The sequence below is a fragment of the Saccopteryx leptura genome, chromosome 1 (assembly GCF_036850995.1).
Source record: "Saccopteryx leptura isolate mSacLep1 chromosome 1, mSacLep1_pri_phased_curated, whole genome shotgun sequence".
NCBI lineage: Eukaryota > Metazoa > Chordata > Mammalia > Chiroptera > Emballonuridae > Saccopteryx > Saccopteryx leptura.
Genome location: NC_089503.1, coordinates 259577823 through 259600729, shown reverse-complemented (window position 1 = coordinate 259600729; position 22907 = coordinate 259577823). Strand labels below are relative to the sequence as shown.

Sequence of the window (22907 nt, the reverse complement as noted above, 5' to 3'; positions counted from 1 at the left end):
CCTTCCCTCTTGACAACCAACGCACATTGCTGTGCAGAAGCAGACTAGGATAATTATTCCCAACTTCATCCAGCAGTGTTTTAAACTGGCGATCATTTAAAGCTTGGGTAACAATAAAGTTGACCACCCGAATGACCAGCGACATCACCTCACTAAGCTGCTTGCCACACATCTGAACACAAAGTGCTTCCTGATGTAGGATGCAGTGAAACTTTAGGATGGGTCTCTTTTCTTGTTCATGAAGAAGCACTATGAATCCTGTTTTTCCCCACCATGCACGGAGCACCATCAGTACACACGGAAATAAGTTCCATTGGTAGATTTTTTTCTTTAGCGAACTCAGTGAAAGACTTGAATAAATTCTCCCCTCTTGTTGTCTCTTTCATAGGCAAAACAGCAAGACTTTCCTCACATATTGTGTCACCGACAGCATACCTTGCAATCACACTGAACTGGGATAAATGGCTTACGTCTGTTGACTCATCCAAAGCCAGAGAAAAGAATGGTGCTGCATTTATGTCCTTCACTTGTGTTGCCTCAATTTGATTTGCCATCATGATGTATGATCGTGAACAGTTCTTGCCAACAGAGGCATGTCTTTTATTCGTTTGATTATCTTGTCTTTATCCGAAAAGTTGTCAAGAAGTTCATTGGCAACATCAAGCATGAATGTTTTGGCATACTCCCCATCTGTGAATGGCTTTTCGTTTCTCACAATTGCTAAAGCACCAGCAAAGATAGCCAAATTCCAGTCACCGTGTTGGGTCCAAACAGAGTTGCTGCTGACTAGCTTGCACTCTGCACAGTAGCTTTCTACCTGCTGTCCCCCACTGGATATTTTGCTGCAAATGTAGTATGGTGTGTGTCCAAGTGCCGCTTTATATTTGACCGTTTCATCGATGCAATTTTATCATTGCATATTAGACACACTGCAGAACCTGCTCTCTCCACAAAGGCGAATTCCTCTGTCCATTCCTGCTGAAAAGTACAATACTCTTAATCTTTTTTTCTTTTAGCCATCTACTTCATCAAAAGGGTTTCTGCAACTAGCTAGCTGACTACTTGATTAAAAGGAGGGAAGTTTACTTCCTGACCTCACAATGACCTGTGTACCTTACACATTATCCAATAAAAATTTGATGTCCCGGAGGACAGCTGTGATTGGCTCCAGCCACCCGCAACCATGAACATGAGCGGTAGGAAATGAATGGATTGTAATACATGAGAATGTTTTATATTTTTAACATTATTATTTTTTTATTAAAGATTTGTCTGCGAGTCAGATGCAGCCATTAAAAGAGCCACATCTGACTCACAAGCCATAGGTTCCCGACCCCTGGACTATAGGATCTATATTTTCAATACTGAGTTGTAAACCAACATGGAATTTATTAAATCCAGTATATTATAAATCCAGTATATTATATTGAACAAGGTATTCATACCTTTATGTCTATATGGACGGGAATTAAGGAAATAATAATACTTATATGCCTGTTTGTTTTGATTGTATTTGAATTAAAAGTATGTAATCCTATTTGTAATATATGTTTAAAAAGGAATAAAAAATAGTTTTCTAATGATCCCTGCAAGCATATCTTGCAAGGATCATGGGGTGGAATGTTGTAGTAATATAATGTTATAGTAATTAAATATATAGAAATAAAAAAATATGAAAAAATATGGAAGATATATAGAAGTAATTAAGATATAATATTTAAAATAATTAAGGAAATTAAATAAAGTTATGCCATCTGGATAGGAATTAATATAGTGGGTGCAGATGTGATAAACAGACTCTGACTTTTGAGCAGGACCCAGTTAGTGTGTGTGTGAAGTTATATATAGGTAAGAAGTGGCTTGATGTCATAACTTTGTAAGTTAACATAAATTGGAAGCTTCCCTAGGAACATCTTAGAAAGTGGTTTGATGTAACATTTCAGTAGATTAATATAAAAGGGGTTCCCTGTGAGGAACTCCTAAAAAGGTGGTTTGAGGTGATAATCCTGTAGATTGACACCTGTTAGAAGGCGTTGGCCAAAAAAGGTACTAAAGCTGAGTGGGCCCTCCTGCAGTAGTCGCCCAGACTCCAGCGTGAATGTGGACTGTCTCCACACTGCTCTGACCAAAGACAGCCGAGAGAAGCATGCCAACGGGGTCCCCTTAAGCTGTACCCAGGCACACCAAAAGGATTTGTGAGTAATATATAAATTGCCTATGTGATTCTTGCAACTAACTCTGTGTGCCGGTCTCGTGCTTTTCCTCTGGTGGCAATTAGTGTCAGCAATGATTGGTAGAATCCTCATAGCCGCCTCAGGAGTAGTCTCGAAGAGGCTGCCAGCCTGCTGATAAACAGGAGTGTCCCACTGCACGGGGAAGTCGAATCAGGAACACCCGACTGACGTAGAGCTTGGGCTCTACTGGGACAAGATCTTTCTCCAGTGACGATTCCAGCTCATGTTGTTGTTGCTGCTTGGTCTGCAGCTCACCCTGAAACTCTCAACCTTGGGCAGCCTCTCGTGCAGAGCCCTCAATTTCCTCTTGCAGGGCTGTAAAAAACATCCAGTCCAAGGCCCCCAAAAGGACAGCCACGGGGAACCACATGCTGAAGAACTGCAACCACTCCTCTAACCCTTCAAGAGTGTTGGTGGCTCCATACCAACCTGACCTGAATCCTGCCGGCTGCACCAGATGTAAGGCTGGTGGCCATGGCCATGCAGGTTCACACTGGATTCGGGCAGACGGTAAAGGAACTGTGGAACCAAAAATGATGGGCCATTCTGTTTATTAGAGTCTTGTAATGGCGATGAGCAAGCAGGCAGGGAAAACAGCTTCCCTCTCTCTCTAGACTCCCCAGCAAAACCGGCTGGGGGAAAAATACCCTTCTCCCGCAAACAATGGCCCCTCCCAAGCAGGCAGACAATCTGCAATTTCCAATCTGCCGCCCTGAGGGAAGCACACACATTCTTACATAGACTATACACACATGGTGTTATAAAGTACTGCACCCCAGATTCTGAAAGGACCATACCTCACTTCATCGAGTCCACGTAGAGACACCCTGTCCAGATCAATTTTGAAGAGTTTTATTAAAGGAGGAAATTTTACTTTTTTTTTTTTTTTTAAAAAGAAAACAACCACATTTCTTTTCTTTTTTTTTTTTTTTTTTGTAATTTTTCTGAAGCTGGAAACGGGGAGAGACAGTCAGATAGACTCCCGCATGCGCCCGACCAGGATCCACCTGGAATGCCCACCAGGGGGCGATGCTCTGCCCCTCCAGGGCGTTGCTCTGCCAAGACCAGAGCCACTCTAGCGCCTGGGGCAGAGGCCAAGGAGCCATCCCCAGCGCGCCCGGGCCATCTTTGCTCCAATGGAGCCTTGGCTGTGGGAGGGGAAGAGAGAGACAGAGAGGAAGGAGAGGGGGAGGGGTGGAGAAGCAAATGGGCGCTTCTCCTATGTGCCCTGGCCGGGAATCGAACCCGGGTCCCCCGCACGCCAGGCCGACGCTCTACCGCTGAGCCAACCGGCCAGGGCCGGATTCTAACATTTATACATGGGTGGAGGAGAGCATGACAGTATGACACAATCATTAACAAGATCATAACATTCATTTAGGGGATACACAGAAACATTAAGACTTTCAAGGTAATACAATCAAAGACATTTACAAATCTTTCAGGGTTCCTCTTCCCTCACTAGCTTAGAGGTATTTTACTCTCAATATCCCAGGAAAGGGAGGAACTACAATCAATGCAAGGTGATATGTAAATTCTGCCTCCTATTGAAAGAGAAGAAGTTTCTCAGTTAACCTCAATCCTTTCGGAGAATTTAAAACCAAATAACCCTAGTCATCCTTGTAAGTCAGGAGACTTTTACATTCCTTTCCTTCTATTTTCCAAGGAAAGAACAGGAAAGCCTGACCTTTTCCTCCTAGAATATCAATATTAATTTGCAGCTTTTTGGTACCTTACAACAATGGCGCTGCCCCGTGCTCATGCGCCAATTATGCAAAGTGCAAGCGAGCAAACCTAACACACTTGTAACACACTAGTTTGCTCAGTGCATACCCAAGCTATTTGGGGGCCAGGATTTGTGATGGGATTACAGAGATAAAAGTCTTCTAAAATTTCTCCTCAGATTTCTTTCTGGGGTTCATATCCTATGAAGGACACTGGCCCCGGTCTCATTAGGATGCTGCCTTGGTCTCCTGCTTCCTCCATTCATGATAGCCTCAGGGGTGTTAAAAAAAAAACAATCAGACCCTGTCCCTGCTGTGGACCTTTTGTCCTCTTCCCTCCTCACCTCTTCCTGCCCTGTCAGCCTCCTCTGTTTATTAAACTGCTTTAACTCATTCCACCTCAGGGCTTTTGTCCTTGTGTGCTCTAGGCCAGGAGAGCTCTGTAGTCCTGCCTCAGATCCCAGCTGGAAGGGTCCTGGCCTTTACACAGAGTCCCACTGAGCTAGTCTGTATGCCTGTCCTGTTGGCTGGTTTTCTTTGCTCTCCGGAATAATTTATTGCCTCCCTGCCAGACAGATGGTGAAGTGTGCCCTCAGGCAGACCCACTGGCCTGGTTGCACTGTTGCTAAGGCTGGGCATATGGTACCTACCATGCACAGAGGGGCACCTCTGCCCCTCCCAGGGTCTCCTGGGAGAAATGCCTGAAAGGAGAACTTCACCTTTGGGTCAACTTCATGACTTCCTTCCAGGGCAGATTCAGCCCAGCTTTCTTCCCTAGGTGTAAAATTATAGTAGTTCCTGATAGATATGTGTATTCCAAACTGCCCTCTTGATGTTCCACTTATCTGTCAGATCTCACCCTTACTGGACTATCGCCCCTGAGACAGAGGAATTCCAAAAAGCTGACAAGCCACCCCAAGGAGGGGCTCCGGACATACCAGGACTTTTGATTCAACACCCACATGCTTGAAGCCCCCCAAGGAGGAGCATTCCGGACATACCAGGACTTTTGCCTCAGTATCCCCTCAGGCTCTCCCAAACACTATGTAACTCGCCCCTAGTCTGTAACCAGCGCTCTGCTCTCCTCCCCGGGAGAAGTGCCCAGCAGGATTCCTTTCTTCCTTTCAATAAAGCCTGTTACTCAGGTCTTTCGGACTCCCATGGATTCCAACAGTTCCTTTGTATGCCCAACCCACACATGCCACAGATGGGTAAACTGAGGCCTGGGGATCCGGGATTTTGCTAGGGTCCCGCAGAGAGTCCAGAGCTCGCTGAGACTGCTGTGTCACCTAAGCCAGGGGTCCCCAAACTTTTTACACAGGGGGCCAGTTCACTGTCCCTCAGACCGTTGGAGGGCTGGACTATAAAAAAAAAACTATGAACAAATCCCTATGCACACTGCACATATCTTATTTTAAAGTAAAAAACAAAACGGGAACAAATACAATATTTAAAATAAAGAACAAGTAAATTTAAATCAACAAACTGACCAGTATTTCAATGGGAACTATGCTCCTCTCACTGACCACCAATGAAAGAGGTGCCCCTTCCGGAAGTGCTGCGAGGGCCGGATAAATGGCCTCAGGGGGCCGCATGTGGCCCGCGGGCCGTAGTTTGGGGACCTCTGACCTAAGCCCTCCTCTGTGCTGTCAGCTGTTGGGTGTGGGGTCGCCAGCAGCCTGTCTGAACAGGGCTGCTGCTGTGTAATGTAAACTTCCGGATCTTTCTGCCTCTCCCTAGCTAGGCCCTCTCACCTCCCCGCCCCCATCCCCCACAAGGCCATGACTTTCGGTAAGTGACAGCCACTCAGGAAACAGAGGGGCCCACACACAGGAAAGAGCCCAGTGGGACTTTCCTTTCACTGCCACCCGGTTCTGGCCTCCTGTTTTTGGCCCAGGGTCCCTACCTGCCAGGTAAGAGCTGGTGGTGCCACATGGCTCAGGCCAGGCACAGGGAGGGTGGAGTATTGTCTGAGGATGTCAAGGCGGTGAGCGAGAACTGTGATAGCAAAGGCAGGTTTGCCTTCCAGGCCTCCAAGGAAGCTGCTAGACAGACATGAGCTCAAATGGCTGGCTGTGTGGCCTCTGGCAAAACACTTAGGTCTCTGGGCCTTAGCTTTGGACCAAAATGAGCTTTTACATGCACAGCTCTTACGACTGAATAAATCACTGTGACCTGCCTAGGGGAGCTCAGCACCCTTGGGGAAACGGTTCCCAGCCCAGATCCTCCCAGCCCCCGGGCCAGAGCACAGGGCGGCCAGCCTTTATGGGATGTGCGAATGTTGGTGTTAACATAAGGGCATTTTTCTTGGCTCCAAAACCTAGGGTTTTACCTCTGACTTCTCCTTTTTTTACTTTCAGAATTTAAACAATCATGTTTTCTTAAGGTTTATTTAAACAGAAGATGTGCTTTGTGATTCTGTTTACATAAAAGTGCAAAATGGGTAAGATCAGTTTGACTATTAGAAATAGGACAGTGGTCCTCTCTGTGGGGAGTGACAGGGATCTCTGGGCTCCTGAAGCTGTGAATGTTTCTATTATTGGACTGGGAGTTGATGACAGAGGTGTCCCTAGGGGAAAGTTCTCTCCCTACCACACTCTCCCTCCCTGAGAGTAACCACTAAACCACCTTGCTGAGGGATCTTCTTGTCTGGTTAGCTGGCATTTGTCAAGTGCTTGCTGGGCATATCGCCAAGGATTGGGTCAGTTACTGTAGATTAAATGTGTTGACACTTCTGAGAGGGCTCAGAGAACCACCTCACTGAAGCAGGTCAGGAGTCAGCCCATTTCACAGAACTGAGAGTTGAGCCCCAGTGGTGGGACCCCTGTTAGGGTCACATGACCAGGACATGCTGAGGCCTGGGGCCTTCCCTACCACAGCCCCAGGTTTATATTCTTTTTTTTTTTAATGACAGAGACAGTGAGAGGGACAGATGGGGACAGGCAGACAGGAAGGGAGAGAGATAAAAAGCATCAATTCTTAGTTGTGGCACCTTAGTTATTCATTGATTGCTTTCTCATATGTGCCTTGACGGGGCGGGGGGGGGGGGGGGCTACAGCAGACTGAGTGACCCATTGCTCAAGCCAGTGACCTTGGGCTCAAGCTGGTGGGTGAGCCTTGCTCAAACCAGATGAGTCCACGCTCAAGCCGACGAACTCGGGTTTCGAACCTGGGTCCACTGAGTCCCTGTCCGACACTCTATCCACTGTGCCACTGCCTGGTCAGGCCAGGTTTATATTCTGAGTGCATTAAAAATGCATTACTGCTGTCCCCTCCCACCCCCTACTATTACTTTGTATCATAGTTTTTTACCCAGCATTTTCTTTTTATCTTCTTAATTCAGGTCAGGTGAAGAGGCTCTTGTCCACCTCCCGTGCTCGCTCTCACTGGATTCAAAGGCCAAGCCCTTGCCCTGCTCAGCCAGGGACACTGAGCTCTGGGGTTCTCCAGGAGTGACCCTTGAGAAAGAGCTGGAGGTTAGCATGTGTCAAATGCTGTGAATAAACGAGGCATTTTCCTCCTGGGCTTCCTTCTCTGGGGGCCCTGAGACGCTCTGGGGGGGGGGGCTCAATGATGGAGATAGAGATGGTGGTGGAGGGGAATTGGGGAGACAGACAGAGACCCCTGTTGGCAGTCAACAGACTGGGTCTGCCCCCAGAGCACAAATTATGTAAGATGCAGAAGCTTCTAGCCCAAAGTGCTTGAATACTGCTCGCCCCCAACAGGGAGTGCCACCAACAGAGAGTGCTGGACACCCTTACTGCTGTAAAGCCCTACATGCAAAAGCCAGTACCCATCTGCCTCCTGGTTGGCAAATCTGTTCATCTATGATTAATTGCTCCTGCCTTCCTGGGTGATGGGCTGGGCTAGGGGCTAAGTGTAGAGGCTGCAGATTGACTGGAGATATCTATCTGCCTGGGGCACCAAGAAGAGTGTTTGGTGTGAGTTCACAGAAATCTGGGTGCAGGGTATCTTCCAGCCTGCTGCACAGCCCTCACCTGGAGGTTTGTGGCTTCTCTTTGCACACTTAGAACCCTCTCTCCCTCTCTGTCTCTCTCCATCTTTTTTTCTTTGTGTACCTCTAATCCCTCTCTTCTTTTTCTCCAGCTGAGTCCCTACTTCACCCAGCAATATCACTGTTACTCCTCCAATCCACCCCACCCCCACCCCTTCCCAATCCAGGAGCTTTGTAGTCTTGTCTCCTCTGCCCAGAACTGAGGGGCTACCTCTCTCTGTCCAGGCAGGCTGCACTCATGGCGCCCCCGAGTGAGGAGATGCCTCTGATCCCTCAGCGCTCCTGCAGCCTCTCGTCTTCAGAGGCTGGTGCCTTGCATGTGCTGCTGCCCCCTCGGGGCCCTAGGCCCCCTCAGCGCCTATCCTTCTCCTTTGGCGATCACTTGGCTGAAGAGCTGTGTGTTCAGGCTGCTAAAGCCAGTGGTGAGTGGGTCCTTACAGTGCTCAGAGGATTGGATAGGGGTGGGGGCCTGGATTGGGAGCTAGAATAGCTGCTAACCTGGGTCAGCACTGGACCTGAGGCTTTAAGGGATGAGTAGGAGTTTGGTAAGGAGGGAGGGTGCAAAGGCAATGGCATGTGCAAAGATTCAGAGGTGTGATAGCACAGGAGGGAAAACAGCAGATCATCCCTCCAGGTAGAGTGTATAGTGGAAAGAGGTGTTCTGGGGAGAAGGGTAGGGAGCCCTGAGAAGATGGGTGGGTGTGTGGCTTCTCTCCTGAGGCAATGGGGAGCCCTGGAGTATATGTGAGCAGGGGTAGGACACAGTATCAAAGCTAAAGGTGACAAAGCCCTGTGGAACTGTGTGGGGGCTGAAGATGACCAATGAAGAGACCAGCTGACAGAGGCATCCCCTCAGGCATCCTGCCGGTTTACCACTCCCTCTTTGCTCTGGCCCTGGAGGACCTGTCCTGCTGGTTTCCCCCAAGCCACATCTTCTCCGTGGAGGAGGTGGGCACCCAGGTCCTCGTCTACAGGCTCCGGTAGGAAGTACTCCCCACCCCACCCCTGCCGTTGTGAGCTAGAGGATACCAGAATGGGATGCCTTTTGCTGAGGGCTTAGGAAAAGGGAGTTTAAAACAGTGATCTTAAAATGTATCATCTCCCTGTACCTCCCAGTGGGTGTTCCAGGGAGGGTGTGATCACGGCTTATTTCACAGATAAGGAAACTGAGACCAGAAAGAGTAGGTGGCTTGTCCAAGGTCACAGCATTTCATTGGCATATCGTGGGCTCTGTGAGGTCTTGGCAGTCCTCTATCCCTCCATATTACCCCCTACCCCGTACTCCATCCAGGGAGGGTTCTTTTCTCCCCTGCACAGCTATTACTTCCCCAACTGGTTTGGGCTAGAGAAATGTCACCGCTTTGGGCTTCGAAAGGACTTGGCCAGTGCCATCCTTGACCTGCCAGCCCTGGAGCACCTATTTGCTCAGGTAGGGGTCTGTGTGGGGTTTGGCCCAGGGCTGGGGGGGTCCACAGAGCAACCTCAGGGTTGGCCTCGGCTGACCGTCCCTATTGCAACCCAAGGAATGGGGGTCAGCCCAGGGATGGGGGTCCACAGGGCGACTTCTTGGCTCACAGTTGGTCTATGACTGGCCCCCAGCACCGCGATGACCTGGTGAGTGGCCGCCTCCTCGTGGGTCTTGGGCTCAAGGAGCAGGACGAATGTCTCAGCCTGGCTGTGCTGGACCTGGCCCAGATGGCTTGTGAACAGGCCCAGCAGCCAGAGGAACTGCTGAAGACTGTCAGGTGAGGACCTCCAGGCTGTGGTGCCTGGCTACCTGGGAGTAAGCAAACAAGACTCTACCAGGGCATCCCAGAGCTCAGGAACCCCCGAGTTCCCTACCTACAAGTCTGCAGTGGGTCCATGTGACCCAGGCCTCTCAACCCAGTCATACACCCCACTGAGGCTGCAGGGCCCTGTCTCCTGCCCCTAAAAGGCCTGCCTGTGTCCTTGTCTGTCCTGTGGGCCCCAATGGCCCTTGCCAAACTGAGGCCCTGCCCCTATGCGTGTCCCTGAGCGTGTCTCCGTTAAGTGCCTTATGCCCCGCCCCCGGGAAGCCATACTACAGCCCCTCCACTAAAACCTCGGTTGGTGTGTGTCCCTGTCAGTCCCTGCAGTGAGTGACTCCTCCCCATACTTAGCGACCACTTCCCCCAATCGCAGCTACAAGACCTGCCTGCCCCCGGGCCTGCGCGACCTGATCCAGGGCCTGAGTTTCGTTACTCGGAGACGCATCCGGAGGAGGGTGCGCCAGGCCCTGAGCCGCGTGACCGCCTGCCAGGCTGACAGACACTCACTCATGGTCAAGTACATCATGGACCTAGAGAGACTGGACCCGGGCAGGGCCACCGAGACCTTCCTCGTGGGCCTCCCCGGGGCTGCTGGTGATCAGGATGCGTCGGGGTTGCTCCGTGTAGCTGGTGGTAGCGGCATTACCTGGAGTCCAGGAGCACAGGAGGTGCAAGCTGATACTGGGTGGGGCCAACGGTAGGGGCGGGGACTAGGAGGAGGGGCAGAAAGTGGGTAGCGCTCTTGGGGCGGGGCCGAATGAGGGGGAAAGACTGGAAGGGCTCAGGTTGTGGCTTCCCAAGTGAGAGGTGGGGCTGAGCGAGGGGGCGGGAATGAAAAAATGGGCGGTGCTGAGTGGGAGTGGACAGGTTGGGCGGGCGGAGCTCAGACAGGGCTGATAGTACGGAAAAGTGGCAGAACTAAGAGAGGGGGCGGGCTTCCTACTGGCCTAAGAGAGTCGGGAAGATAGAGCTAAGTAAGGAAGAGGCCCGGGGAAGGAACCCGCTGAGGGGAGGAGGGCTTTGGCAGGAGTAGGGTGGAAGAAATTTGGGGCTGGACCAGGAGGGATTGAGAGGGGTGGGATTGAGAGAAGAGGTGGGGCTTGGCCAGAGCGAGATGGGAGAGGAATGGACTGGTCCAGGCTGAGAGGGGTGAGGCTCATGGTCTTGGATTGGTAGGGTCCAGGCTTCCAAGAGGGTCTGGGAGCTCTGAGGAAGCGGACCCCACCCTTAGTCCTGCTCCTCTCTCCCAGGTCTTCCAGCCTTTCTGCGACTTTCCAGAAATCGTGGACATCAGCATCAAGCAGGCCCCACGTGTTGGCCCGGCTGGGGAGCATCGCCTGGTCACCATCACCAGGACAGACAACCAGATCCTGGTGGGTGTTGGACCCTCTCTTCTCCCAACTTACTCGATGGCGGGGACCACAGTTAGCAAGCGCTAACATGGCCGCTTGCAGGAGGCTGAGTTTCCAGGGCTGCCAGCCGCGTTGTCCTTCGTGGCGCTTGTGGACGGCTACTTCCGCCTGACTACTGACTCCCAGCACTACTTCTGCAAGGAGGTGGCACCGCCGCGGCTGCTGGAGGAGGTGGCGCAGCAGTGCCATGGCCCCATCACGTAAGGACCAGCCTCACATGCTCACCCTTGGCAGCCAGATCCACCCTGGTCCAAATCCTGGTCACTCTCCTTCTTGGTGCCTCAGTGTCCTCACCTCCCAGGAGTCTTGGACAAGGGGTTATGTGCTTGAACAGTGGCTGGTGCATAATTGGTGCTCAAAGAGACTGGGGTCTCCCTTCTGGTGCCCAGGTTAGCAGTGTCCCTTCCCGTGACAACTAGGGCCCTAGGGCCATTTCTTCTTGTTTAATCTCCTAGGTAGAAACCTATCTTTTGGCCCATTTTATATATGGGTGAGGGAGAAAATGTTATCTGGTGAGGGTCCCATGGCTTTGGAGAGACCAGAATTAGAAACCAGACCTGGCTTGGTTTCTCTGTCTCCATCTCTTTGTCTTGGAATCTCGGTTCCCTCCCACCTTCTCCAAGCCTGGATTTTGCTATCAACAAGCTCAAGACTGGGGGCTCCCTTCCTGGCTCCTACGTTCTCCGCCGCAGCCCCCAGGATTTCGACAGTTTTCTCCTCACTATCTGTGTCCAGGTTGGTCTACCACTAAGAGCCAGGAGGGCAGGGAGGGCTTCCTGGAGAAGGTGAAATTTGAGTTGAGACTTGAAAGATGCATGTACATTTGCTTTCCTTTTTTTTGTATAAAGAGATAGACAGACAGACAGGGGCAGACAGACAGGAATGGAGATGAGAAGCATCAGCTCATAGTTGTGGCACTTTAGTCATTCAATGATTACTTTCTAATATGTGCCTTAAAGGGGGAGGGGGAGCTCCAGCTGAGCCGGTGTCCTGTTGCTCAAGCCAGCGACCTTCATATCTATGATCCCACGCTCAAGTCAGCGACCCCACACTCAAGCTGGTGAGCCGGCACTCAAGCCGGATGAGCCTGTGCTCAAGCCAGCAACCTCAGGGTTTTGAACCTCTGTCCTCTATCCACTGTGCCACCACCTGTGCCACTATGCCAAACATTTGCTTCCTGAAGAAGGGAAGGATAAACATTCCCCATGGAGGTAAACAGGATATGTCAAAGGCTTGGAGATCAAAATGAGGCCTGTGGTACTCAAGGAAGAGGGAGCAAGGGAGAAGGTGCTGCTTACTCCCATTCAGGGACCACTCCTCCTTGCAGACTCCCCTGGGCCCTGATTACAAGGGCTGCCTCATCCGGTGCGACCCCACAGGAACCTTCTCCCTGGCTGGCCTTGGCCGATCCCACAGCAGTCTTCGAGAGGTCCTGACAGCCTGCTGGGATGATGACCTGCATGTAGATGGTGTTGCACTGAATCTCACCTTCTGCTGCACTCCGAGACCCAAAGGTGAGCCCACTGAGCTGAGCAGTTGATCTGGGGCCCTGTCATTCTGTTTGTCAGAGTTCTTGTATGACAAGCTGTAGAAAGTGCAGGTCAAAGTGGTTTGGGAACAGAAGTTAATTTATTTGCTTGTGAGATAGAGTACTGCCTAGCTGAATCCGGAATCTGAATCTAAGGATGCCACTAGCACTTAGTCTCTCTTGATCTCTTGCCTTTTCCTCTGGGTGAATTTCACTCTCAAAGCCCTGGAATGGAACAACTCTGAGGTGTGAGTTCTGAGTCTCCCAGAACCCCTAGCAATACTGAGACCAGGTTGCCCATAACGCTAGTTGCTCATTGGAGCCCCCTGCAGGGTTCCTTACCTCTCTCTTACTCCCCCCGCCCCTGCAATCCCCACCTCGGGGGCTACCTGGAGTCTCCTTTCAAGTAAATTATGTGCCCTGGAGTCCTTATCTCAGGGTCAACTTCCAGGGAAGTCCCCAAACTAAGACAAGGACTAATCAAATCTTTGAGGGCTTTTTTTTATTTTTGACCTCAGTTTTCTCTTTACCTCATCCTCATAGAAAAGTCCAATTTGATTGTAGTCCGGAGTGGTTGCAGTCCACCCACATCATCCCCTGTTCAGCCCCATTCCGGATGCCAGCTAAGTCAGATGACATTTCACAAGATCCCTGCCGATAGCCTGGAGTGGGTAAGGGGACTTAGGGAATGGGGGTTCAGTGGGGACCTCAGCTGGTGTCCAGAGACTTAGTCTACATCCACCTCTGCTGTGTGGCCTCAGGCATGTGATTTAACCTATTTCTGGTGCATCAACTGTAAATTGGTTCCAGTGCCTGTTCCTTGCTCAGGACAGGGTGGGGAGTTAGAATCCCACAGGAACCCCCTTACTGGCCTCTTCTGTTGTTCCCTCACCCTCCAGCATGAGAACCTGGGTCACGGATCCTTCACGAAGATTTACCGGGGCTGTCGCCATGAGGCTGTAGAGGGGGAGCCTCGGGAGACAGAGGTGCTGCTCAAAGTGTTGGATGCTAAACATAAGAACTGCATGGAGGTGAGCAGGTGGAGACCAGGCCTTTGGGGTCAGAGCTGACTGGAGAGAGAGTGGTGGAGTCAGAGACATTTAAAAGCACAAAAATGTAGCCACAACATCTCCAAATGAAGTACAGAAGGGTCAAGGAATAGAGATGCAAATGGAAAGAGTATACCAGATTGTGGGAACAGCCAGTGCAAGGGTCCTGAGGCAGGACTGAGCATGGTATGTTTAAGGAACAGTGAGGAAGCCAGTGTGCCAGAGAGGAGTGAGCAAAGGATAAGGGAGTGATATAGATGAAGGCATCTAAGGGGCTGGGCCACAGCGGGGAAGGCTTCAGCCTTCCTCAGCCCCAAATCTCCCGTTATCTGTGAGACTCAAGGTAGACTATAGTGGGCATTTATAGCCGCCATGAGAAAATTATGATACAGAGTGCTATGTGCACTCATAGTGGGCTCCAGGGCCAGAGGAGGTTGGGGCCAGGCCTCCTCCTCAGGCTGTGTATGAGCAGAATGTTTGTGGGGTCTCTGGCTGGATGCTGGAGTGGGAGGAACCCATGTATCTTCTCTCTCTCCTGGCCTCCCCAGTCATTCCTGGAAGCGGCAAGCTTGATGAGCCAAGTGTCATACCAGCATCTCGTGTTGCTTCATGGCGTGTGCATGGCCGAAGACAGTAAGAGGCCCCCGGGCTGCACCCCTGCTCTGCCTCACTGAGCCTGTCCATGGCGGCCTTAGAAATACACAGACAGGTCATCGCTGTACATATGCCCCTTAATCATCACTCCTTGGGCAGCAATTCTATGCTCCAGCCAATACCCAGCCCCCAGAATTATCTCAAGCCAGATCTGGGTTCCAATTTCACTTTACTGTGTACCCCCTCTACAATTTAGTAAGGGCCACATTGTCTCTTCAAGCCTCCATTTCACCCATTTAATTTAGCCCCATATGTGTAATGAGTTGGGTGCACAGCAGAGAACGTGACAGGCTGGCAAGGTGATATAACACTATGTGTGATGCAGACAGCACAGGGCACTAGGGATGGTCAGAGGCCACTGACACAGCTTGGAGGTCAGGCAATAGCTCTGTGGAGGTGAGGATAAGTCAGAATTAGGGAAGAGGAAGAAGAGGAGTGTTTCAGGCAAAAGACACAAAAATAAGCAAAGAGCTAGAAGTGAGATACAGAGAGAATTCAGAACCTTCCAGGCATTTCAGGCATGCTTCTGAGGTAGGAGGTGGAGTGGTACAGAGGTGAGTAGGGCAAGAATGGAGGTTCAGGGAAGGGAACAGTCAGAGCAGAGAGTTCTCATGACTCTACCTCTCAACCCCGTCCCTCCCTATGCTGCCACCAGGCATCATGGTACAGGAATTTGTACACCTGGGAGCACTGGACACATATCTACGCAAGTGTGGCCATCTGGTTCCTGCCAGCTGGAAGCTGCAGGTGATCAAACAGCTGGCCTATGCCCTGAACTATCTGGTGAGTTCTCTTCTGCCTGCACCATTCTTCATTCACAGAGAGAAGGGGCAATTGATGTGGGCTCTGTAGTATGAAAAGTAGTTTGACAAGGGTGCAAGGGGAGAGCATTTAGACTGAGGGAAGAGCATATGTACAGGCTTAGATTTGTAAGAGCAGAAGGGAATTGCTGGTAATCTGTAGATACTGGGAAGCAGTGAGCAATGAGGCTAGGCAAGGGAAATCTTCCCAAAGAGCTAGGGCCTTCAAAGTTGAGCAGTAGTTCATCCTGGGGAGAAAAGGAGGGCACGTTGGGCTGAGAGGACAGTCTTGGCAAAGACTTATAGCTAGCTGAGAGTATGTTCCATGTCTGGGTGCATCAGGCAGTTCAGCTGGCAGGAGACTAGGGTGGGGCATGGAAGAGGGCTCATGAGAAGAATGATCAAGGGCTGGATTTCAAAAGGCCTTGAATGCCAGGCTGAGGACCTTTGCCAGGCTCGGTAAGCCACATGGTAGAGCAGTATTTGAGAAGAGGGAAGGACATAGTTAGGGAGTGGGTTAGAGGAGGCCAGACAGGCTGCCAGTAATCTAGGGAAGATTCTGGATGTGGTCCGAGCAGTGCCAGGTGGGCTTTGAAGGGTGTGTAGTTCACCAGCCAGCATATTTACTAATCAAACCCTCCCTGGCACTTCCTTATGCCCGGCCCACTTAGGAGGACAAAGGCCTCCTGCATGGCAATGTCTCAGCCCGAAAGGTGCTCCTGGCTCGGGAGGGGGACGACGTGAGCCCACCCTTCATCAAGCTGAGTGATCCTGGTGTCAGTCCCACTGTGCTGAGCCTGGAGAGTAAGTATAGAGGGGCTGGAGGGAGGAGGGACCTGGTGGGGCAAGGAAGTGATCCCTGATACCATCTCTACCCCACCCAGTGCTCACTGACAGGATCCCCTGGGTGGCACCTGAATGTCTCCAGGAAGCCCGCACACTTGCCTTGGAAGCTGACAAGTGGGGCTTCGGTGCCACAGTCTGGGAGGTGTTCAGTGGTGTCACAATGCCAATTAGTGCTCTGGATCCTGCCAAGGTCAGAGTTCCTTTGACAGAAGGAGTGGACTAAAGTCCAGCTTGGAGAGGGTGGGTGGGCCTGGGAAGGCCTTCTGAGGGTGTACAGAGGGTGACCAGCTTCTCTTCCCACCCTCAGAAGCTTCAGTTTTATGAGGAACGGCAGCAGCTGCCTGCCCCCAAGTGGATGGAGCTGGCCCTGCTTATCAAACAGTGCATGGCCTATGAGCCCAGCCATAGGCCCTCCTTTCGTGCTGTCATCCGTGACCTGAACAACCTTATTACATCAGGTGCTCCTTGGGGCCAGGAAGGGTGGGCAGGGCCTGCATGTGGTATTGGGCCCAGTGGGAGCAGAGTCCAACCTGTGTGCCTAACAGAATTGGAGTGTTGGTGACTGTAATAGTCAGCATGGCCTTGACAGCTGCTGTAACAAACAGGTCCCCGAGCTCAAAGATGACTATGATGGAGTTTAGTTCTCCTTCAGTGAGGGTGTTCGGGTCAATAGGCACCTCTCCCATTGTGGCTCAATCCATCCCCTGGCCTTAGGTCTCTGTTGGATAATCTGCAGGCAAGAGAAAGAGGGTGGAGGGTCCCATGCTAGGTTTCCATGGGCCAGGCCTAAAGGGGTACCCAGCACATCTTCCCCCATCAACCTGAACTCAGTTATGTGACCGCAGCTCATAGCAGTGGAATCTGGGAAGGCTCCTCAGTCTCCATAGCCATGTGCAGTTGCACAGGGTGTGCACTGCCGTGACCCAGAGGGCACCTTTTTCAGCCCCTCAAAGTACCCTTTGGTTTGCAGTTGTCCTGCCATAATGCACAAATAGGGTAAGCATGCAGATTGAGGTCACACAGCAAGTCAGCTTAAGGCCTGATGTGCTGCACCTATGGCTCGTGAGCCAGATGTGGCTCTTTTGATGGCTGCACCTGGCTCACAGACAAATCTTTAATTAAAAAAAATAATGTTAATATAAAACATTCTCATGTAATAAAATCCATTCATTTCCTACTGCTCATTTTCATGGTTGCGGGTGGCTGGAGCCAATCACAGCTGTCCTCCGGGACAGCACCAAATTTTTTATTGGATAATGCGTAATGTACAGAGGTCGTTGTATGGCTCTCACGAAATTACATTTTAAAATATGTGGCATTCAAGGCTCTCTCAGCCAAAAAGATTCCTGACCCCTGTGCTGCACACTCACTGTCTATGGCCCCCAGATTATGAGCTCCTCTCGGACCCCACACCTGGTGCCCTGGCGCCCCGTGATGGGCTGTGGAATGGTGCCCAGCTCTATGCCTGCCAGGACCCTACCATCTTTGAGGAGAGACACCTCAAGTACATTTCACAGCTGGGCAAGGTGAGGTGGACAGAGCTGCGGTGGGCAGGGTGGCACCCAGGCATGTGGACACCATCCCTGCTGTCCTTCAGGGCAACTTTGGCAGTGTGGAACTCTGCCGCTATGACCCGCTGGGAGACAACACAGGAGCCCTGGTGGCAGTGAAGCAGCTGCAGCACAGCGGGCCAGAACAGCAGAGGGACTTCCAGCGGGAGATCCAGATCCTCAAAGCCATGCACAGCGACTTCATTGTCAAGTACCGTGGTGTCAGCTATGGCCCAGGTACACCCCTCCCAAATCCCTTATCCTCATCCTCCTACAGGACCACTTTGGGGTTGTCTGTGAACAGCAGTAGGCCCTATGGACGGTATTATTTATCCAGCTCTATCCCTTAGGAGTAGGCCAACCTTGGGAGGGTGATTTCTTTCAGCGTTTCAATTTTTTCACCTGATAAATGGATCATTATGGGGTGTCAATGAATCAGTGTGTAACAGAAAGTACACAAGACACATCACCGGTAAGTGTTGTTTCCTTCCCATTCTATAGAAAGCGATACTAAGTCCGGGAAGAATCCAAGGTCCCACTCTGAACTGGAGAAAGAATAGGGAGTAGAGTAGACAGAGCTGGGCCCCTTGGTGACGTCTCCGCCTCCCCTGCCTCCTAGGCCGCCAGAGCCTGCGGCTGGTCATGGAATACTTGCCCAGCGGCTGCCTGCGTGACTTCCTTCAGCGGCACCGCGCTCGCATTGGTGTCGGCCGCCTGCTCCTCTACGCCTCGCAGATCTGCAAGGTGCGGGGTGGAAGGCCCGGGACGTGCGGGGCCTAGCTGACTAGCCTTGGGTGGGAGTCTGCGTGGAGTCAGAGGAAAGTTGAAGGTTGATGTTTGGGGTCCGGGTCAGGTCTAAGGTCAGGACTAGAGCAAGATGGGGCAGTGGTGCCGTTAGGCTTGCGTCTGGGTTGGGGTCGAGTTTGAGGCTGGATTCAAAATCAGGCTCAGGGCACCTGCTGAGTCATCCTGGGGTCTGTACCACGTGTGCGCCCGCAGGGCATGGAGTACCTGGGTTCCTGTCGCTGTGTGCACCGCGACCTAGCATCGCGTAATATTCTGGTAGAGAGCGAGACGCATGTCAAGATCGCTGACTTCGGCCTTGCCAAGCTGCTGCCACTCGACAAAGACTATTACGTTGTCCGCCAGCCGGGCCAAAGCCCCATCTTCTGGTGGGGACCCGGCCCCTCCCCGCCTCCCCATTTCCTTGGCCTCTCTCCAGCCAAACCCCTTCTCCCAGTGTCATGGCTCCTCCTCTCCCGACACTCAGATCCGCCCTCGACTGGCCCCGCCGCACAATTGCATCTACGCCCTGAGCTCCACCCTGGCCGTCTGCTTCTCTCCCCTATCTGCTCTCACTGTTCTGACTGACCCCTTCCTCCTTACTGCCCTGGGCTCGCCCTAGCCTCGTCCCTCCCACTCCGTACTGGCTCCTCCTCAGCCCGCAGCTGTGAACCCCCATTCCCAAGCAGGTCCTGTCGGGCTAGCCACAGAATCACCCCCATCCCACCAGGGAAACTGAGACCCGAGAGCTGGAGTCTGACCTCATAGTCCCACCTGCCCTGTACAGCTTCCCTAGCAGAAGGTTGTTCATTCTCTGTCCTCTGCCCGGCGCTTCCATCACAAGGCAGCCCTGTCCCCTCCAGGTACGCCCCGGAATCCCTTTCAGACAACATCTTCTCGCGCCAGTCCGATGTCTGGAGCTTTGGGGTCGTTCTTTATGAGCTGTTCACCTACAGCGATAAGAGTTGCAGCCCGTCTGCTGTGAGTTAACATCCTGGCTCCCTAGCACCCTCCACCCCCCACCCCTTGGCTATGGCTGACCCATCCGTACAGGCAGCATCCTCCATCACAGAGGACCCCTCCCTCTCCATCAGATGACCCCTCTGTCCTCCATTACAGAGGACCCTCCCTTCACCCCACCACAGTTGAGCCCCTTCTTTTTTTTTTCTTTTTTTAAGTGAGAGTAGGGGTAATACAGAGACCACCTCCTGCATGTGGCCCCACCAGGATCCACATAGCAACCCTTGTCTAGGGCCGATGATCTGCCCATCTGGGGTCTCTCCTGACCAAACTATTTTTTAGCGCCTGAGGCAGAGGCTCTATGGAGCCATCCTCAGCACCTGGGGCAGACATTCTCGAATCAACTGAGCCATGGGTGTGGGCCCCTTCCTCTTTTCACTATGGCTTACCCCTCTAATCACCGGCTGGGACCTTCCCCTCCATCACGGAGTGCTCCCCCCCCCCCCACTATGGGCATTCCCCCTTGGCTCTAGGAGTTCCTGCGGATGATGGGATGTGAGCGAGATGTTCCCGCCCTCTGCCGCCTCCTGGATCTGCTGGCAGAGGGCCAGAGGCTGCCTGCACCTCCAGCCTGCCCTGGTGAGGTGAGCGCTTGGAGGGACTGAGGCAGTTTCCCACCTTGGGATCTTGGGCAGGCCAGCTGACTCCTCTGAGTCCATCCCGTGGTCTCCTGGTTGAGAGGTCCTGCTGGGGTGTGAGACTGAACATTTTTATTTTTTATTTTTTATTTTTTTTAATTTATTCATTTTAGAGAGGAGAGGAGAGACAGAGGGAGAGGGAGAGAGGAGAGACAGAGAGAGAGAAGGGGGGGAGGAGCTGGAAGCATCAACTCCCATATGTGCCTTGACCAGGCAAGCCCAGGGTTTCGAACCGGCAACCTCAGTATTTCCAGGTCGACGCTTTATCCACTGCGCCACCACAGGTCAGGCCGAGACTGAACATTTTTAGAGCTACAGTTTACCCATATCCAAAATGGAAATAATAGCACCTTATAGAGAGGAAGAAGATCAGAGGAATTAACACCCACCCCCATGCTCAGCGCAGAGCCCAGGATACAGTGGGTGCTCAATAAAATGGTGGACTCTTATGGTTTATCATCACAACTGTTGTGGAAGTTTCTGCCATGTGGCTCGTCATTCAAAAAGTAATTCGCGCTTTCGTAGTGCCCAGTGATGGCATTACTCTGCATTCTAGCTATCTGCCCCAATTTAAGTTTAGAAATCACCACTTCAGTAATAGCTAAACCTGTTCAAAATGTTAATAAAAGTTTCATTGCATGGTAAAAAAATTAAAAAAAAAAAGTAATTCGCTCAGGCCACAAACATTCACGGAGCGCCAACTATGTGCTAGTGCTGGGGACTAAACACGGTCTTCCCCTAACCAGCAGAAGCTAACCAGAACATACTGGTAGGAAGGATATGAATGGGGGAAGTGAGGGGGGAGGGGTAGTCAGGGAGGGCTTCTTGGAGTGATTCTGGAGGAAGAGCTCACCCATGGAGAGAGCTGGCAGAGGGCTTTCTCAGTGGAGGACACAGCAGCTATAAAGACCCAGGGTGGAAATGAGCTTGATGCATTCAAATAATGTAGCTACATGGAATGAGGAAGGAGGTAACGGAGGGAGTGAGGCAGGGGAGGGGGTGAGATTTTGTTTAAGACACATAAGGAGCCATGGGAGGCTTTGGAGCAGGGGGGGGGATGGAGTCTATACCTTAAAACAGTGAACAAATTCATGTCTTTCCTTCTATTCCCATGTGACCCTGTTGTCTCCTCCCATCCCGTCAGGTTCATGAGCTCATGAAGCTGTGCTGGGCTCCCAGCCCACAAGACCGGCCGTCCTTCAGCACCTTGGGTCCCCAGCTGGATGCACTGTGGAGTGGCAGCCAGGGGTAGCATCCAGAGGCATGAGATGCACACTTTCCCAGTGTGTCTGGAAGGAAACCCCCACTCACTGTCATTTTTACATCTCCTGCACACAGACCTCTGGGTTCTATGAATTCGTTTGGGAAGCTGCTCCTCTCTAGGCCTCCTGCTTCATGGAGACACCCATGAGTCAAATGACATTGCATTTGGGGGGCATCCCTGGCTTGTGAAGCAACAGCAGTTTCATGGCCTTTGGAACTTGTAGATTCAAGACAGCTGCCTGGATAGGGCCCCCTGAGCCTTGCCTCCAAGGGACCACATTTAAGCTCCTCCCATCATCCCATCCTCTGAGGATGTCTTCCTATTTCATTTCCAGCAGGGATGTTGTATACCTTTAAATATACAATCTCGCCCTGGCCGGTTGGCTCAGAGGTAGAGCGTCGGCCTGGCGTGCGGGGGACCTGGGTTCGATTCCCGGCCAGGGCACATAGGAGAAGCACCCATCTGCTTCTCCACCCCCCCCCCCTTCCTCTCTGTCTCTCTATTCCCCTCCCGCAGCCAAGGCTCCATTGGAGCAAAGATGGCCCAGGCGCTGGGGATGGCTCCTTGGCCTCTGCCCCAGGCACTAGAGTGGCTCTGGTCGCGGCAGAGCGACGCCCCAGAGGGGCAGAGCATCGCCCCCTGGTGGGCAGAGCGTCTCCCCTGGTGGGCGTGCTGGGTGGATCCCGGTCTGGTGCATGCGGGAGTCTGTCTGTCTCTCCCCATTTCCAGCTTCGGAAAAATACAATAAATAAATAAATAAATATACAATCTCAGGCTTCTGTTCTCCCATCCTGCTCTCACTGGAGGAAGCCAAGGACAAGAGCAGCCACTCTAGTTGGAAATTAACTTTTTTTGGGAGCAAGTGTGACTGGGATTGTATGAAGGGCCAGGGGAGGCTGGGGTCCTAGTCTACCCTAACTGTATGCTAAGGCTTATTCCCCCACCTGTATGCCAGGTCCCTTTCTGTCTTTACCAGGGGGTTACACATTGATGACCCTGGAACTTGACAGGAGCTTTTCATCAGTTGAGGGAGGGAAAGGCATTCTTGGTAGAGGGAATGGCATAGCGAGAGTAAGGAGGCTCAGAGTACAGAGTTTATTGGAGTCATGGTTCTGCCACTTATTTGTGTGTGACAGTAGGCAAGTTGATTCCACTCTCTGGGTCCCAGTTCCATAGTGCTATCCCCGTGGCTGTGCAGCCATCTTCTGGAGGCTCATGCAGTTTAAGCCCCATCACACCTCACCTGCCTGCAAGACTTTTCTGCCATTTAGTTGTCCTGGAAAACATTCATCACTCAAAACCCCAGCTATTACGTCTGCAGCATTCCTTGGTGTGCTCTCACCACTCCCAGCAAGCCCTGTACGTCCTTCTGACCATAGGGCTGGGGTGGTGACTGTCCAGCTCTGCCTCCTCTGACATGGAGGCTCCATGGGGGCTGGACTAGGGTGAGCACAGAGGGGACTCTGGGCTGTTTGTTGAATAAAGAGTTCAGTAGAAGGGATGGTTTGTTGCTGTACTTCAGTGATGGGGAACCTTGTGAGGAGAGCAAGCTGGGGAGAAATGTGCTTAGGGCTGGGGGATAGAGACCCCTGGTGGGCAC

At 51.8% G+C, this 22907-nt stretch overlaps 1 protein-coding gene across 4 annotated transcripts; it reads left to right on the top strand.

Moving 5' to 3' along the window:
• Positions 1-5776: 5776 nt before the first annotated feature.
• On the top strand, positions 5777-21784 carry JAK3 (Janus kinase 3). Of its 4 annotated transcripts, XM_066349658.1 has the most exons (25): positions 5781-5871; positions 7302-7434; positions 8199-8395; positions 8830-8953; positions 9291-9402; positions 9573-9718; positions 10137-10431; positions 11014-11136; positions 11218-11375; positions 11799-11910; positions 12503-12689; positions 13247-13374; positions 13603-13734; positions 14301-14385; positions 15062-15189; positions 15878-16010; positions 16091-16242; positions 16360-16510; positions 17439-17578; positions 17650-17839; positions 18222-18346; positions 18602-18774; positions 19249-19366; positions 19879-19989; positions 21188-21784. In XM_066349658.1, exons 3-25 carry the CDS (start codon positions 8212-8214, stop codon positions 21293-21295), a joined length of 3315 nt encoding a protein of 1104 aa, XP_066205755.1. In that variant the 5' UTR covers positions 5781-5871; positions 7302-7434; positions 8199-8211; the 3' UTR covers positions 21296-21784. The 4 variants fall into 4 exon arrangements, with proteins under 4 accessions (XP_066205782.1, XP_066205755.1, XP_066205765.1 ...); XM_066349685.1 differs by lacking the exon at positions 7302-7434 and having other exon boundaries at positions 5777-5871; positions 8830-8921; XM_066349668.1 differs by lacking the exon at positions 7302-7434 and having other exon boundaries at positions 5783-5871.
• The last annotated feature ends 1123 nt before the right edge of the window (positions 21785-22907 follow it).